The sequence below is a fragment of the Palaemon carinicauda genome, chromosome 3 (assembly GCF_036898095.1).
Source record: "Palaemon carinicauda isolate YSFRI2023 chromosome 3, ASM3689809v2, whole genome shotgun sequence".
Taxonomy (NCBI): Eukaryota; Metazoa; Arthropoda; class Malacostraca; order Decapoda; family Palaemonidae; genus Palaemon; species Palaemon carinicauda.
The window spans coordinates 144,509,353-144,525,448 of record NC_090727.1 but is presented as its reverse complement, the minus strand read 5'-3'; the positions used below and the strand labels follow the sequence as shown (position 1 = coordinate 144,525,448).

At 33.6% G+C, this 16,096-nt stretch overlaps 1 protein-coding gene across 1 annotated transcript in view; it reads right to left on the bottom strand.

The window, feature by feature from the left end:
* Positions 1 to 1,692: 1,692 nt before the first annotated feature.
* The window catches only part of LOC137634473 (uncharacterized), a 38,358-nt gene continuing 23,954 nt past the window's right edge, over positions 1,693 to 16,096 (bottom strand). The window contains exons 2-4 of the mRNA XM_068366896.1: positions 2,449 to 3,085; positions 2,202 to 2,239; positions 1,693 to 2,014 (exon numbers count right to left, since the gene is read on the bottom strand). Coding sequence (XP_068222997.1) covers positions 1,693 to 2,014; positions 2,202 to 2,239; positions 2,449 to 3,085 — 997 coding nt within the window. The remainder of the gene's footprint in view (positions 2,015 to 2,201; positions 2,240 to 2,448; positions 3,086 to 16,096) is intronic.

Genomic DNA, 16,096 nt, shown 5'->3' with positions numbered 1-16,096 from the left:
TATTAATCCAACTTAGGCTACGCAGGTATATGACATATCAATTAGTTAGTTAATGAAACATTTTTCGCGAACGAAATCTCTGAAAATAACCAAACATACTACAAGACCCTTTTGACCTGACCCTTCGATTCTATTTACCCATCAAAATAACAAACAAGGCAATTAATAATACATAAATTCAATCAAAGCCAGGGAAAAGATACAGCTAATGAATATGCAGGAAAAGGTTCCATTCAGCTTTCCAATTAACTCGAAGAAAGAAAGGTAAAATTGACGATGACTTCGCTTATTGCTAATTCAATTTGCTGTCATCTTCGACTGGAGTCCGCTTCGTATTATTCTTAGGAAAATAAAAAAATAAACAAATTACTTTTTATCTACTAGGACAAACAATTTCATACTTTGAATCAGATCTAAGTAAAAATAGAGCCTTGGGAAATTGGCAAACATAAGTATAAAACACGAAGAACAATGGTGGATGAACAATAATATGTTTGAAAAGCCAATTACCGGCAAATGCGATGCATGACAAGATGAAAGTCATTTTAAACTTTTACTTTGGTCTTAAATCTAGTTCATTATCATGACTGGAAAAAAAGGGTAATACCTGGAAATACGTAGTAGAACATAGTGTTAGTTTATAACTGAATGACAGATTTCATTTCTATATTTAATTTGCTTATTATTTAGAAGGTTGATTAAATTATTTTGTAATAAGTTTTACATATAACATAGCAAGAACACATGGAAATTATGAGAGAGAGAGAGAGAGAGAGAGAGAGAGAGAGAGAGAGAGAGAGAGATTGCTAACATGGCAGTGGAAAGCTAACAATCTGTGCGATAGCTGAATCATAAAATACGGATATAATGCAAGGAGTATCTTGAACACATTGAAAACATAAAACTCAGGTAAACTGCGTTTGGAAAGTTTCAAAGGATTGAAAGAGGAAGATCTTAATAGAGGTCTCAAAGACAAATAATTCTCTGTGCTTAGGTAGAAGGAAATGTAAGAATGAACGTGATAAGTTATATGAGGAATTGACAAAAGCTAATATGAGAGAGAGAGAGAGGAGAGGAGAGAGAGAAGAGAGAGAGAGAGAGAGAGAATGATGAACAATCATGGCACAAAAGCTCTTAAGAAACCCCCAGCCTTTCACAAGGATGGTGAATCACAAGGATGGTGAATCACACGTTCAACCTTTATCAAAATGTAAAAAAAAAAAATTAAGATTAACAGCATACCAACAAAAGAGTCAACCCAAATCAGAATAACATTATACTTTAACAGGTAACTATGACAGTACAAAGATCGTGATATAATAGGAAACCGAATAATTTACTGACTAACCTTGAGATAATACTAATATAAGTAGCTACAGGTTGAAGGTTCAATATGATACTAATAAAAGTAGTTACAAGTTGAAGGGTCAAGATAATAATAATGATATTATTTAGAGGTTGAAGGGTTAAGATAACAATCATATAAATATGTACAGGTCAAAGGGTCAAGATAATACTAATATAAGAAGTTAAAGGTTGAAGGGTCAAGATATTATTAATATAAGTAGTTACAAGTTGAAAGGTCAAGATAATATTAATATACGTTGTTACAAGTTGAAGGGTCAAGATAATACTAATATTAGTAGTTACAGGATGAAGGGCCAAGATTATGCTAAAATAAGTAGTTACAGGTTAAAGGGTCAAGATGAAATTAATATAAGTAGTTACGGGTTGAAGGGTCAAAATACTAATATAAGTAGTTACAGGTTGAAGGGTCAAGATGATATTAATATAAGTAGTTACAGGTTGAAGGGTCAAAATACTAATATAAGTAGTTACGCGTTGAAGGGTCAAGATAATACTCAAATAAGTAGTTACAAGTTGAAGGGTCAAGATAATACTCAAATAAGTAGTTACAGGTTGAAGGGTCAAGATATTAATATAAGTAGTTACAGGTTGAAGGGTCAAGATAATACTAAAATAAGTAGTTACAGGTTGAAGGGTCAAGTTTATACTAAAATAAGTAGTTACAGGTTGAAGGGTCAAGATACTAATATAAGTAGTTACGCATTGAAGGGTCAAGATAATACTCAAATAAGTAGTTACAGGTTGAAGGGTCAAAATACTAATATAAGTAGTTACGCGTTGAAGGGTCAAGATAATACTCAAATAAGTAGTTACAGGTTGAATGGTCAAAATACTAATATAAGTAGTTACGCATTGAAGGGTCAAGATAATACTAAAATAAGTAGTTACAGGTTGAAGGGTCAAAATACTAATATAAGTAGTTACGCGTTGAAGGGTCAAGATAATACTCAAATAAGTAGTTACAGGTTGAAGGGTCAAGATAATACTAAAATAAGTAGTTACAGGTTGAAGGGTCAAGATGATACTAAAATAAGTAGTTACAGGTTAAAGGGTCAAGTTTATACTAAAATAAGTAGTTACAGGTTGAAGGGTCAAGATACTAATATAAGTAGTTACAGGTTGAAGGGTCAAGTTTATACTAAAATAAGTAGTTACAGGTTGTAGAGTCAAGATGATATTAATATAAGTAGTTACAGGTTGAAGGGTCACGAAAATATTAATATAAGTAGCTACAGGTTGAAGGGTCAAGATAATACTAATATAAGTAGTTACAGGTTGAAGGATCAAAATACTAATATAAATAGTTACAGATTGAAGGGTCAAAATACTAATATAAGTAATTACAGGTTGAAGGGTCAAAATAATACTAATATAAGTAGTTACAGGTTGAAGGGTCAAGATGATATTAATATAAGTAGTTACAGGTTGAAGGGTCAAGATAATACTAATATAAGTAGTTACAGGTTGAAGGGTCAAGTTTATACTAAAATAAGTAGTTACAGGTTGAAGGGTCAAGATGATATTAATATAAGTAGTTACAGGTTGAAGGGTCAAGTTTATACTAAAATAAGTAGTTACAGGTTGAAGGGTCAAGATGATATTAATATAAGTAGTTACAGGTTGAAGGGTCACGAAAATATTAATATAAGTAGCTACAGGTTGAAGGGTCAAGATAATACTAATATAAGTAGTTACAGCTTGACGGGTCAAGATAATGCTAATATAAGTAGTTAGAGGTTGAAGAGTCAAGATAATATAAGAAGTTACATGTTGAATGACCAAGATAACATTAACATAAGTAGTTACAATTTAAATGGTCAAGATAAAACTAATATAAGTAGTTATTGGTTGAAGGTTCGTATAGTTAAGGATAAAGGGAATAAAGCAGATGTGCATAATGCAAAAAGTATTGGAGAAAAATTTGCGACAGACAATGTATATCAATAAAATATAAGAAATGTATAAATATGAATAGGATAAAACACATTTTTAAGAAACCACAGTTAGGAAAGGAGATAACTGGGATTTCAAAAACGAATACTACGATTTGCTTTCACATTTGAATGATAGCTTTACAGGAATTTAGAATGTGAACGATTTGTTGGTGGTGTGATTAAGAATCTTGTGTTATTTCTTATTATTGGCAGGTTTAAGAAAACAGTATTAGAGATTAGAATGCATTACGCTTAATAAGAGTCTTCAAGGATAATAGAGAGAGAGAGAGAGAGAGAGAGAGAGAGAGAGAGAGAGAGAGAGAGAGAGAAGATTAAGTTCAAATGAATGGGAATTTTGATAGGGTGATGATAGTGATGAACAAGATCTGAAATGACAAAAGCAATAAAAAAGGGTCACAAGTAAAATAACAGTAAAACCCTGAGTCCTATTTGAAGAGCGAGGAATAGAGTGAAGACCTCTACCGCGGCAGCTCATTTCTCGACCTTTTGCTCGACCTTGACCTTGACCTTTGACCTTAACATGTATCAATTGGCGTGGATTTTCATACACTCAAATATGAACCAAGTTTGAAGTCTCTATGTCAACAATGTCCAAACTTATGGCTGATTACGTGAAATGGACATTTTGCTTGACCGTGACCTTGACCTTCCAAAATTTATCAATTTCCAGCTTTTTACATAACAGTTAATCCTTGCAAGTTTCATTACTCTACGATTAAAATTGTGACCAGGAGGTTGTTCACAAACAAACACACACATTCAAACATACAGGGGCGAAAATATAACCTCCTACCAACTTCGTTGGCGGAGGTAATTAAGAAAAGAGCATAATGACTTCCACTGACAGGAAGAGTATTGAGGTTCAGTTGTCATGCTCCAAAGGGGGTGGCGAGTGGAAATCCCTACAAAACCTGCACGTCTCAAAATTGTTTTGAAAAGAGGTGAAAGATTGTAAACATTAATTAAATCAATTTGAAAATGATTGTCATCAAATTTCAATGCGCAATATATATACAGTATATATATATATATATATATACAGTATATATATATATATATATATATGTGTGTGTGTGTGTGTGTGTGTGATTTTTTTTATCTCAACTGGAAAGAAAAGCAAGAAAAAGGACAAACAAAAATTGTACAGAAACATGAATGGCGAAAGACTCTGTTGATGTTTGTCAGCTGTCAGTTACGCTTCAAACAAAAAAGGGAAACTCTTTATTGATGCATTTTATTTGACTGCAGCAGCGTTGTTATGTCTATAAACAGCGACCAATTTCAGCTATTTTCTAATATAAAACATAAAAGAATTAAATACATAAGAATATATACTAAAATTGCTTCAATCTAAGACCAAACTTGATTTTCTTATAAACTAATAAATAACAAGTTGAGATCGAATCTAATTATAGAAGAACAAACGTAATTCATGAACCTTAGACTGGCAAATCTTAATGCAAAACCAATATAGAGGGGGACAAATAAAGCAAATTCTTTTTATTACATTTTAATACATTAGTAAGTCATATACTTCAAACTTTCAAGATATGAGCCCGCAATAACGTATAGTTCTATCACTCTTTACAGTTTTGATATTATTTTGGGCATAGTATAGTACTTTTCAAAACGAAATTCTAATAAATATGAGGGTATTACATGGTACCTTTTATCAAGCGAAATTTCTTATTGAATGTTGGGGCTTCACGAAAGAAGTGTTTTTCATCAATCAATTAATCATAAAAACGTAGGTGTGACCTGAGAAAGTACATTATTGTTAACATACAAGTGTCAGGCGACAGAGGGAAATTTAAATGTGAACTAAAATCAAGAGTACGATAATGGTCACTTGTGCAAAAATGAAATACGATAAAGGTCACTTTTGAAAAAAAAAATTAAAATGATAGAAGAATGAACAAAACTGGAAAGCACCACTAACCAAATCAGGCACACGTGCAATAATGTCACAAGGGAAACAAGTTAATTTTCTGACTAAAAACCCTCTGAAAATCATACGTTATACAAGGTGCATTGCGTCATTTGAAACATTGGGAGCAATGACGTCAGAGATATGCAACGCCTTGAAGAGTCATCGGTCTTGTGAATTCTATATTCCAGCTTTAAAGTGTCACATTTCCAGATCAAATAATGACTATGATTAGGAAGTTAAATACAAAATTGTAAAATAAAAAAGTTCAATTCCATATTAAAATAATTGGTGATTATACTAGGTAGTAGGTTGGCCAGGGCACCAGCCACCAGTTAAAGACACTACTGCTAGAGAGTTGTTGGGTCCATTAACTGGCCAGACAGTAATATATTGGATCCCTCTCTTAAGTTACGGCTCATTTTGTCTTTGCCTACACATACACCGAATAGTCTGGCCTATTCCTTCCACATTCTCCTCTGTCCTCACACAACAGACAACACTGGTACTACCAATCATTTTTCTTTGCACCAGGGGGTTAACTACAGCAATATCATTATTCAGTGGCTACTTTCCTCTGGTAATGGTAGAAGAGACTCTTTAGCTATGGTAACCAGCTATTCTAGGAGAAGGACACTCCAAAATCAAACCATTGTTCTCTAGTCTTGGGTAGTGCCATAACCTCTGTACCGTGGTCTTCAACTGTCTTGGATTAGAGTTCTATTACTTGAGGGTACACTTGGACACCCCGTTCTATCTTATTTCTCTTCCTCTTGCTTGTTTGGAAGTTTTTATAGTTTATATATAAAAGATCTAATTTAATGTTGTTACTGTCCTTAAAATATTTTATTTTGATTATTTATTATTTCTCTTGTAGCTTATCTATTTCCTTATTTCTTTTCCTCACTGGGCTATTTTTCCCTGTTGGAGCCCTTGGGCTTATAGCATTTTGCTTTTCCAACTAGGGTTGTAGCTTGGCCTTTAATAATAACAATAATAATAACAATAAAAATAACAATAATAATAATAATAATAACAATAATAATAATATTAATAATAATAATAATAATAATAATAATAATAATAATAATAATAATAATAATAATATACAGGGTAATTGATGCCAGAGTAAAACAAAAGTAGCAGTTTCTCATTAAAAGAAAACACTAAGTATCTGAGAGCTACAAACAAGGGGCAGTTTGTGAGCAACATAATTTGAGATAGAGAGAGAGGAAAGCCATCAAAACCCCGAGTTTCTGTCTTCATTAGGGACGTGAGGATTTGAAAGGCAATCATGCAGTTCTGATTAGAACGATTCTCAGCTTTTCGTCTCTCTCCATTCTTCGGAACAAATGAAAACTAGCCAAATGATACACGACTACCCCCGCATCTGGCCGTCTCAGAAATCCAATGACATTTATCAGGACATTAAATAGTAATTAAAACAGGCAGTTTGAAATGCGTACGTTTGTCAGAACTTGGGCGAGCGCAGAAGACGAGTACCGACGGAATGTTGGTCAAAATACCACTTCGCAATGTTTCACTATTCGGTTCGCTAATGGACAAGGTGTCTCTCTTATCAGTAGTGCTACTGCTACGGCCATTGAGATACGGCAGGAAAAATTGTATTACAATGGTTACATTAAAAGAAATTCATCTAATTATTACTCAGTTTTAGAAAATAATTGAAGGTGATGTACAAAAGAATTAACTAAATTTACCTTTTAATTACATAAATACAGAATACACGGGTTCGAATTACTCGAAAAATATATGTCTTTATACTGTATATATATATATATATATATATATATATATATATATATATATATATATATACGTATATATACATTCATACATGTAAACTACAGATATATATTTATATCATATATATACACAAGTGTGAACACAAATTATAATTTGTATATGTATGTACCATTCGGCAGTACTTGATATCTTTCAATCTATCAGTCAATTAATCAATCATTATCACCACTCAGACTGGCAATAGATATTTACCCTCCACCTCCACCTCTCTCTCTCTCTCTCTCTCTCTCTCTCTCTCTCTCTCTCTCTCTCTCTCTCTCCTCTCTCTCTCTCTCTCTCTCTCTGTGTGACATTTCAGCAGGCCATAGAGATCAATATACAAGTACATTTAAACTATGTCAACACAAGGCATTGCAATGATGAACTATTGACCTTGTTCCTCTGTCAACTAAACACCCGTAAACTCTTCTAAAGAATAGTCGAGGGCTACAGGGACTTTCCATAAGATCGGTCCCATAGTCGACTTCGCAGCAAATCGGAGAACGGCTTACTCTCTTATGTATGATTGGTTGACATTTCCTTATCTAGCTTGATGCTGTTTCTCTTTATGCTTGGTTTATTATTAGTAGCAGAAGACTAGTTTTGAAGATGTTACGATGACTGAAAATCTCATTCACGAGAGAGAGAGAGAGAGAGAGAGAGAGAGAGAGAGAGAGAGAGAGAGAGAGAGAGAGGAGAGAGAGAGAGATTGCATATATTTTAAAGAAAAGGTACACAAGACCAAGAATCATTATGTCCTCATAAGTTATTTATAGCTTTATATACAAAATCACATATTTAATGAGAGAGATATCGCATTTTTTTTCAAGAAAAGGTACACAAAACCAAGAATTATCACGTCATAATAAATTATCTATAGCAATAAACAAAACCACACATTCAGAGAGAGAGAGAGAGAGAGAGAGAGAGAGAGATCGCATATTTTTTTAAAGAAAAGGTACACGAGACCAAGAAGCATTACCTCCTAACAAATTACCTTCAATTATTCATTCGCAACCATAAAGCAAAGTATTATCATATCAAGGCGGATACCTGGTTTTGGCCAACATTTGCATATAAAAGAGGCAATCAATCAGGAAGGGCTAAAGCAAAAAAAAAAAAAAAAAAAGTCGGGAAAAGGTGTGGTCACCCGAAAAGATCTTTAGGCTTAAAGAGATCACAAAAACAGATGGTGCGTCCTCCCTCGATTCATCTCGAATTCAGGTTGGCCCCGGTCCCCCCCTTCCCCCCCACCCACCCCATTACCTACAAACCCAGCTTGGAAACCGGATATTATTTGTCATCCAACCTTGAAATACAATACGATTATTTAATATACATGCATATTTCATTTTACTATATAAAAACATCTTTGGTTTTATTACGGATTACACTTCAACTTTTCTTCACAGAATAATTTCTCATTATATATTTTGATAGTTGATGAAAACTAGGTAATGGCTAATCACAAGCAGAAAGATGCTTAAGGAAAAATAAAACTTTTTATTTTTTGATTCATGTTTTTAATAGCCTCAATCACCTCGGCTATTTGAAATACATATACGGGAATATCGGATTAAAGTAGCCAAAAATTCTTTTTAGTCATTTCCTTACAGTAACAATAAAACGAACATGAAGCTTCTGATGGTAGCAATAAATAAGCTTATACTTTCCGTTCTCATAATACAGAATATTTTTTCTATACAACTATTTCATTACTTTACTTGTGCTAATTTTATCTGCTTCAATAATGCATAACCTTTTGAAAATAGTTACCATTATAGGTAATTTGTCTGACTTGAATTCTTAATACCTTCCATCCTTAGAGCAATATAGAAATCAAACCCATACTTCATTCATGCTACCCCCTTGTCTGGAGGGGGGGGGGGAGATGTAAGCAGCTAAAAAGGGGGGCAACGCTTGTCCGTTTACGTATCTAAATTGGTCATTAAAATATCCCATTTTTGCTATATATCTGAAAGCTTATTACAAAGCTTCCTTACAAGAGATGACAAGTCATCTATCAGCAGCCCCAACACGAGGGTCTCTCTCTCTCTCTCTCTCTCTCTCTCTCTCTCTCTCTCTCTCTCTACTGACAATCATACAGTATTTCATCTGTCAGAAGCCTAAACGGTGTAGTAGGCCTCGCCATTCGAGTCCGAAGGAACTTCCCTTTAGCGGTGATTGATTAGACGAACGGGTTGTTTGGCGTCCCACAATAGTCCCTGACGTCACAAACAGACGTCATCGACTTTTCTCTGGGAAAAAAAATATTGTCCTTAATGTCCTTTTAAACTGAAGTTAAGAAGTGGAGGGGAGAGGAGGGACAGGACCAAACTTCGAAGATATATATATATATATATATATATATATATATATATATATATATATATATATATATATATATATATATATATTACGTCTATATATATATATTTATATATATATATATATATATATATATATATATATATATATATGTGTATATATATATATATATATATATAATATATATGATAATATATATATATATATATATATATGTATATATATATATATTATCTTAAAGTAATGCATTGTATTTCCATATATTTTCGTTGTGAAAAAGCGATTGTCTACCGTCAATGAACCCGCTGCCCAGCCACTATTATTATTATCATTATCATTATTACTAGCCAAGCTACAACCCTAGTTGGAAAAGCAAGATGCTATAAGCGCAAGGGCTCCAATAGGGTAAAATAGCCCAGTGAGGAAAGGAAATAAGGAAATAAATAAATGATGAGAACAAATTAACAATAAATCATTCTAAAAACAGTAACAACGTCAAAACAGATATATCTTATATGAAATATAAGAAGACTTATGTCAGCCTGGTCGACATAAAAACATTTGCTCCAACTTCGAACTTTTGAAGTTCTACTGATTCAACCATCCGATTGGGAAGATCATTCCACAACTTGGTCACAGCTGTAATAAAACTTCTAGAATACTGTGTAGTATTGAGCCTCATGATGGAGAAGGCTTGGCTATTAAAATTAACTGCCTGCCTAGTATTACGAACAGGATGGAATTGTCCAGGAAGGTGTGAATGTAAAGGATGGTCAGAGTTATGAAAAATCTTATGCAACATGCATAATGAACTAATTGAACGACGGTGCCAAAGATTAATATCTAGATCAGGAATAAGAAATTTAATAGACCGTAAGTTTCTGTCCAACAAATTAAGATGAGAATCAGCGGCTGAATACCAGACAGGAGAACAATACTCAAAACAAGGTAGAATGAAAGAATTAAAACACTTCTTCAGAATAGATTGATCACCGAAAATCTTGAAAGACTTTCTCAATAAGCCAATTTTTTTGTGCAATGGAAGAAGACACAGACCTAATGTGTTTCTCAAAAGTAAATTTGCTATCGAGAATCACACCTAAAATTTAATAGAGTCATACAAAGTTAAAGAAACATTATCAATACTGAGATCCGGATGTTGAGGAGCCACAGACCTTGACCTACTTACAATCATACTTTGAGTTTTGTTAGGATTCAAATTCATACCCCATAATTTGCACCATGCACTAATTTCAGCTAAATCTCTATTAAGGGATTCACCAACCCCAGATCTACATTCCGGGGATGGAATCGATGCAAAGAGAGTAGCATCATCTGCATATGTAACAAGCTTGTTTTCTAGACCAAACCACGTCACGTGTATATAGTATGAAAAGTAATGGGCCAAGAACACTTCCCTGTGGTACACAAGATATCACATTCCTATACTCACTATGGTGTCCATCAACAACAACTCTTTGAGACCTATTACTTAAAAAATCAATAATAATGCTAAGAAACGACCCACCCACTCCCAACTGTTTGAGTTTGAAAACAAGGGCCTCATAATTAACACGGTCAAAGGCAGCACTAAAATCAAGGCCAATCATACGAACTTCCTGACCACAATCAACGGATTTCTGTACAGCATTGGAGATTGTAAGAGGGGCATCATATGCTCCAAGGCCTTTACGAAAACCATATTGCAAACTAGGGAATAGATGATTACCTTCAGCAAACCTATTATTACGTTTTGACAGAAAATGTTCAAAATCTTTAGTTAATATGGGAGTTATGGAAATTGGGCGGTAAACGATTGGACTTGAGCTACCACAAACACATTTACATAGAGGAATAACATTACCAATTCTCCAAGTGCTAAAAGCTCTTCATCTTGCTAACTTGCGCAAAATAACAGGTAACTTTGGAGCTAAGAAATCTGCAGTCTTTATAAAAAACAAAGGAAAAATACCATTTGGGTCTACACCTACATAAGCATCAAGGTCCTTCAACAGAGCTGATGCTGGACTCAGCATTATGAAGATATATAATGTCCTTAGGTCTTACCGCCACGACCATCTCTTACATTACCGGCACTACTGTTGGTATTGGTACACTATAAGTAACATATAAAACTCTCGGACTCAGCTGTTTTCTACCTTCACTCATTACCAACACTTTGAAGCTCTAAATGTTTCTGTCTTCCAATGTATTTACAGTCGGAAAATCTCTCTAAATTTGAACGGAAATATGTCCACAAATGACTAAGTCTTTTACAACCACAAACGAACTCTGGTAGGTCTTGCTCGTTCCAGTTCCTTTCGTATAATTCAATAACGAGAATAGAAACTGACTGATTACCCAAAAAATATAAAATTGAAATAAGATTAACTTATTAAAAAAAGCAAAAACAAGATATACTCCAAATGAGAAAATAAATAAAGAAACAATTGCGATGTATATATATATATATATATATATATATATGTATATATATTATACTCTGAAGAAGTGTGTATTTAAATGCACGATAGCGCTAGATACTAAAGTATTTAATTTTTTTCCTACTGGCTTTTGCTGTGTATATGTAGGTGTGTATGTATGTATATATATATATATATATATATATACACATATATATATATATGTGTGTATAATATATATATATATATATATATATGTATATACATTTGTACAATTATATCAAAATTTACATATAAAATTCATAAAGGTTACCGATAGGAAAATTAAAACAAAGAGAGAGAGAGAGAGAGAGAGAGAGAGAGAGAGAGAGAGAGAGAGAGAGAGAGAGAGAGAGAGAGAGAGAGAGACTACAAAATACCGATTGGCAAAGCGATAAAAGACGCGTCTGTTGATCCAAGTTGCAAGCGCTTTCTGAACTTTTCGGGACAATTCTGGTGTGTTCAATACAGAGTGAATCGAAAAAGTTTTCGCGATGCAAAACTCTGAAGTTAAACGTAGACTCATTAGACCAATGTTGGACCTTATTGTGTGTGACATGGAACTGCAAAAAAAAAAAAAAAAATAAAAAAGAAAAAAAAATGTGAATTCAAAGAGGGAAGTATCCAAAGATTAATCATAATATAATTGTCTCGAGATATTAATATGGAAGGAGGTAGGTAGTTGCTTTACGTAATCTATATAACACTTAATTTCTTATGAATATTCATTTTATATTTACCCCCGCCAATGAAGTTGAAATGAGGTTATTTTTTCGCCCATGTGTGTGTATGTGTGTGTGTAGTGAGTAATAAAACTTGCGGGGATTAACTTATGTAAAAAGCTGGAAATTATTAAATTTTGAAAAATCAAGGTCAAAGGTCAAGCTCACGGTCAAGCAAAATGCCCAATTCACGTAATCAGACATAAGTTTGGACATCGTTGTCACAGACTTCAAACTTTGTTTATATTTGCATGTATAAAAATCCACGCCAATTAATACACGTTAAGGTCAAAGACCAAGGTCAAAATCGGCCAAAAGTTCGAGAAATAAGCTTCCGCGGCGGAGGTTTGCGCTCTACTGAGTGCCCCTCTAGTTTTATACCTAATTTCATTCATTTATCTGACATTCTGGGAATCCATGCCATTCACAGGCAGTCGAAGATAATCTTGAAAAAATCTCAAGATCACATAAAAGTAACAAGACAATATTTTTTTCAATAGTATTTTAATATAAGTGGGACTATTAGATGCCATTTTCCCCTCTCAACTGAGAAGGCCAGAATAATCTATCTGCCTAATATTCTGGGGACCTAAATAGGTCACCCTTCCACGCTCCAACCTTAGTCACTATTATCACACGCATCAGAGCTCTCTTCTTGGTATAACTAGTTAATATATTTCTTAACGAATGATCTGTAACTTCTGGTCGATTCCCTCATTCGATGAGCCTTGGATGAGAGCCAGCACCTACTTGTGCCTATGCATATTGTATGTATATCGATATGTTACCCTTATCCCTGCGTCAAACGCGAAAGGCATAAGTTCGAATCCTTGCAAGGGTAAATGCACGTAACATATGTATATATCCTTTCGGGTGGGAGTTCAGGCTCCTGGTATCTCAGGATCTTCACATGGGTAAGGTTGCGGGTCTCTCCCTTTTCCTCGACCACAACATATGCTGGTACCTATAGTCCATTTCTTTTATCGAGGCATTTTTGCACTGACTCGCAGCGGTGCCCTTTTAGCTCGGAAAAGTTTCCGGATCGCTGATTGGTTAGAATTATCTTGCCCAACCAATCAGCGATCCGGAAACTTTTCCGAGCTAAAAGGGCACCGCTGCGAGTCGGTGCAAATATGCATCGCTAAAAGAAATGGACTATAGTTACAACATAAAGGCCTTGCTATCAATAGCCAGTGATCAAAAGAGGCCCCAGAAATTTACAGCATTGCACTGAACCACTTGGCCTAGGCAACGCCATCCCAACCTAAACTAAAAGAGGCGTTTCCGTGGATTTCATCAAATCAAAGCATGGTGGAAACACAGGACCACGAAGCAAAATTTTTCGGCGAAACTAACTAAATTACATCGGCATGATAGGAATTTCTTACCAATTATCATAATATTGAAACAATGCCAAACTAGAAACTAAGCTTTTCATGTACATAATTATATACAAAATACTGTCAACCAGCAATTTAATTAACGTTACTAAAGTTGCAAGAGCTACGATCTCACGACTACAAATGGTTGACGTAAAAGTTAATTCAATTACTTCTCCTGGAGTAGGTACTTGTTACGCAATGGGTAACGCATGAAGCAACTTATGATCAACAATAGTGAGAAAATGTACAATGAATTTATTCCGAAGGGAAGGGAAAATCTGCCCTGTTAAAAACCTTAAGGATGGAAAAGGTGCAATAGATAGAGATTGACAGTACTGGAAATGAATTTACTGTGGAGCGTATGTCAAAAAAGAGACCTGTAGTGGCCCGTAAGGAAAATTTGGTTGTAAGGCTTACTGTATTAGGAATACAGTTCACCATACAGAAGTGAAACAATGCTTATATGCAAGATGTGAACGTTGCAATCTTGAAAATGAAGGGTGACATGTTAATGTTAAAGCCTATGTATAGACGTGAAGGTTTTTAAAATTATGGGATTTGCCCATTGACTAAAATAAGGATATAGATGAGGGTAAAGCTACTGGACTTTTTTACCGAAGTTCTTTCCTTTTAGGAGAAATCACCTATTACAAATAATAATAATAATAATAATAATAATAATAATAATAATAATAATAATAATAATAATAATAATAATAATAATAATAATAATAATAATAGGAAGATCCATTATTCAATTTTCACAAAATTATCTAATCTATCTTTCCGGTAAGATCCGGACATGAAACTAAAACTAATTGGTTATTTATTACTTAGGCATTTCAACCAAAGACTATCGGGAAATGTTAATTCATGATCATTGGCTTTACAATAAAGGATTGAAGTCTAAACCACACAATAAAATGACGGAGTAAGAACGCAACTTTACTTGCCAGGGTAAAGGGTAAACATGTACAGCACGCAGCGCCCAACACAAGAAAAAATGGGATCGATGGTTCAATGGCCACATCTTATAATAGCATTCAGAAAACCCACCATAAAAAGATTTCAAGTTTAACTTGATAAATCGTTTTGTCAATTCCACCACATCTTATAATAGCATTCAGAAAACCCACCATAAAAAGATTTCAAGTTTAACTTGATAAATCGTTTGGTCAATTCCACCTCCATATTGTCGATAGTACACAAAACAGGCGTGTATAAAGGATATAATTATAATTACTATTATTATTTTCATTATTAGCTATCTAGAAAAGAGAAATGTTATAAGCCCTAAAAGAGAAGGAAACATTTCCAAAATGAATCATACCAACCAACACAAACATTTATATTTAAGTTAAATTTTCTGAAATCTAATATTCTAACAATAGCGAACCAATCCATTCTCGCTCCTATGGATTCCCTCTAACCCCAAATATAACTTCCTATTTCTCACAAAATCAAATAGTTAGCTGTCATTTACGATGTCAATCTTTTGGTAACATTTTCGTATAAATTCGCATCAAAACCATTTTTTTTTCTTTGCTATCAATTTAATCAAACTAACACAAACAACCAAACCAAATTATTACACTGTTTGTCCCAAGGGAGGCGGAAAGGATTGAACATCAAAACTCTTTTGTTGATGCGTTAAATATTAAGCAATCTTTTTTTCCATTGTAAAATGAGGATTTAAAATAAAATGACAATGATCCCGGTTTACTTTATCATATCATATAACGTAACTTAAATAATAGCGACAAGTAACTTTTCCATTATTACAATTGAGATTATGTTTATTGTAAGCGTTGTTGAAACATTTGTCTCTAAAAAAAATAAATGCTTTGATTTCAATTGAAATGTCATATTGTATTGTACTTATAAATATGGATTAGTAGGAAAATTTCTTACGCAATGCCTTCATATCACTGAAAAAAAAAAAACTCATAACTTACAAAAAAAAAAGAAAAAAAAAAAAAAAAAAACCACCACCACCAACTAATCCTGAAAAAAAAACAAACGTCAAATGCATTTACAAGAAAAATATTAAAACAAACAAATACAACAAAGTGCAAAAACAACATAATCAAGTTTAAAAAGAGACCGTTGTCCCTCTGTCTCCAAAATGTATGCAATCAGGGTCCAC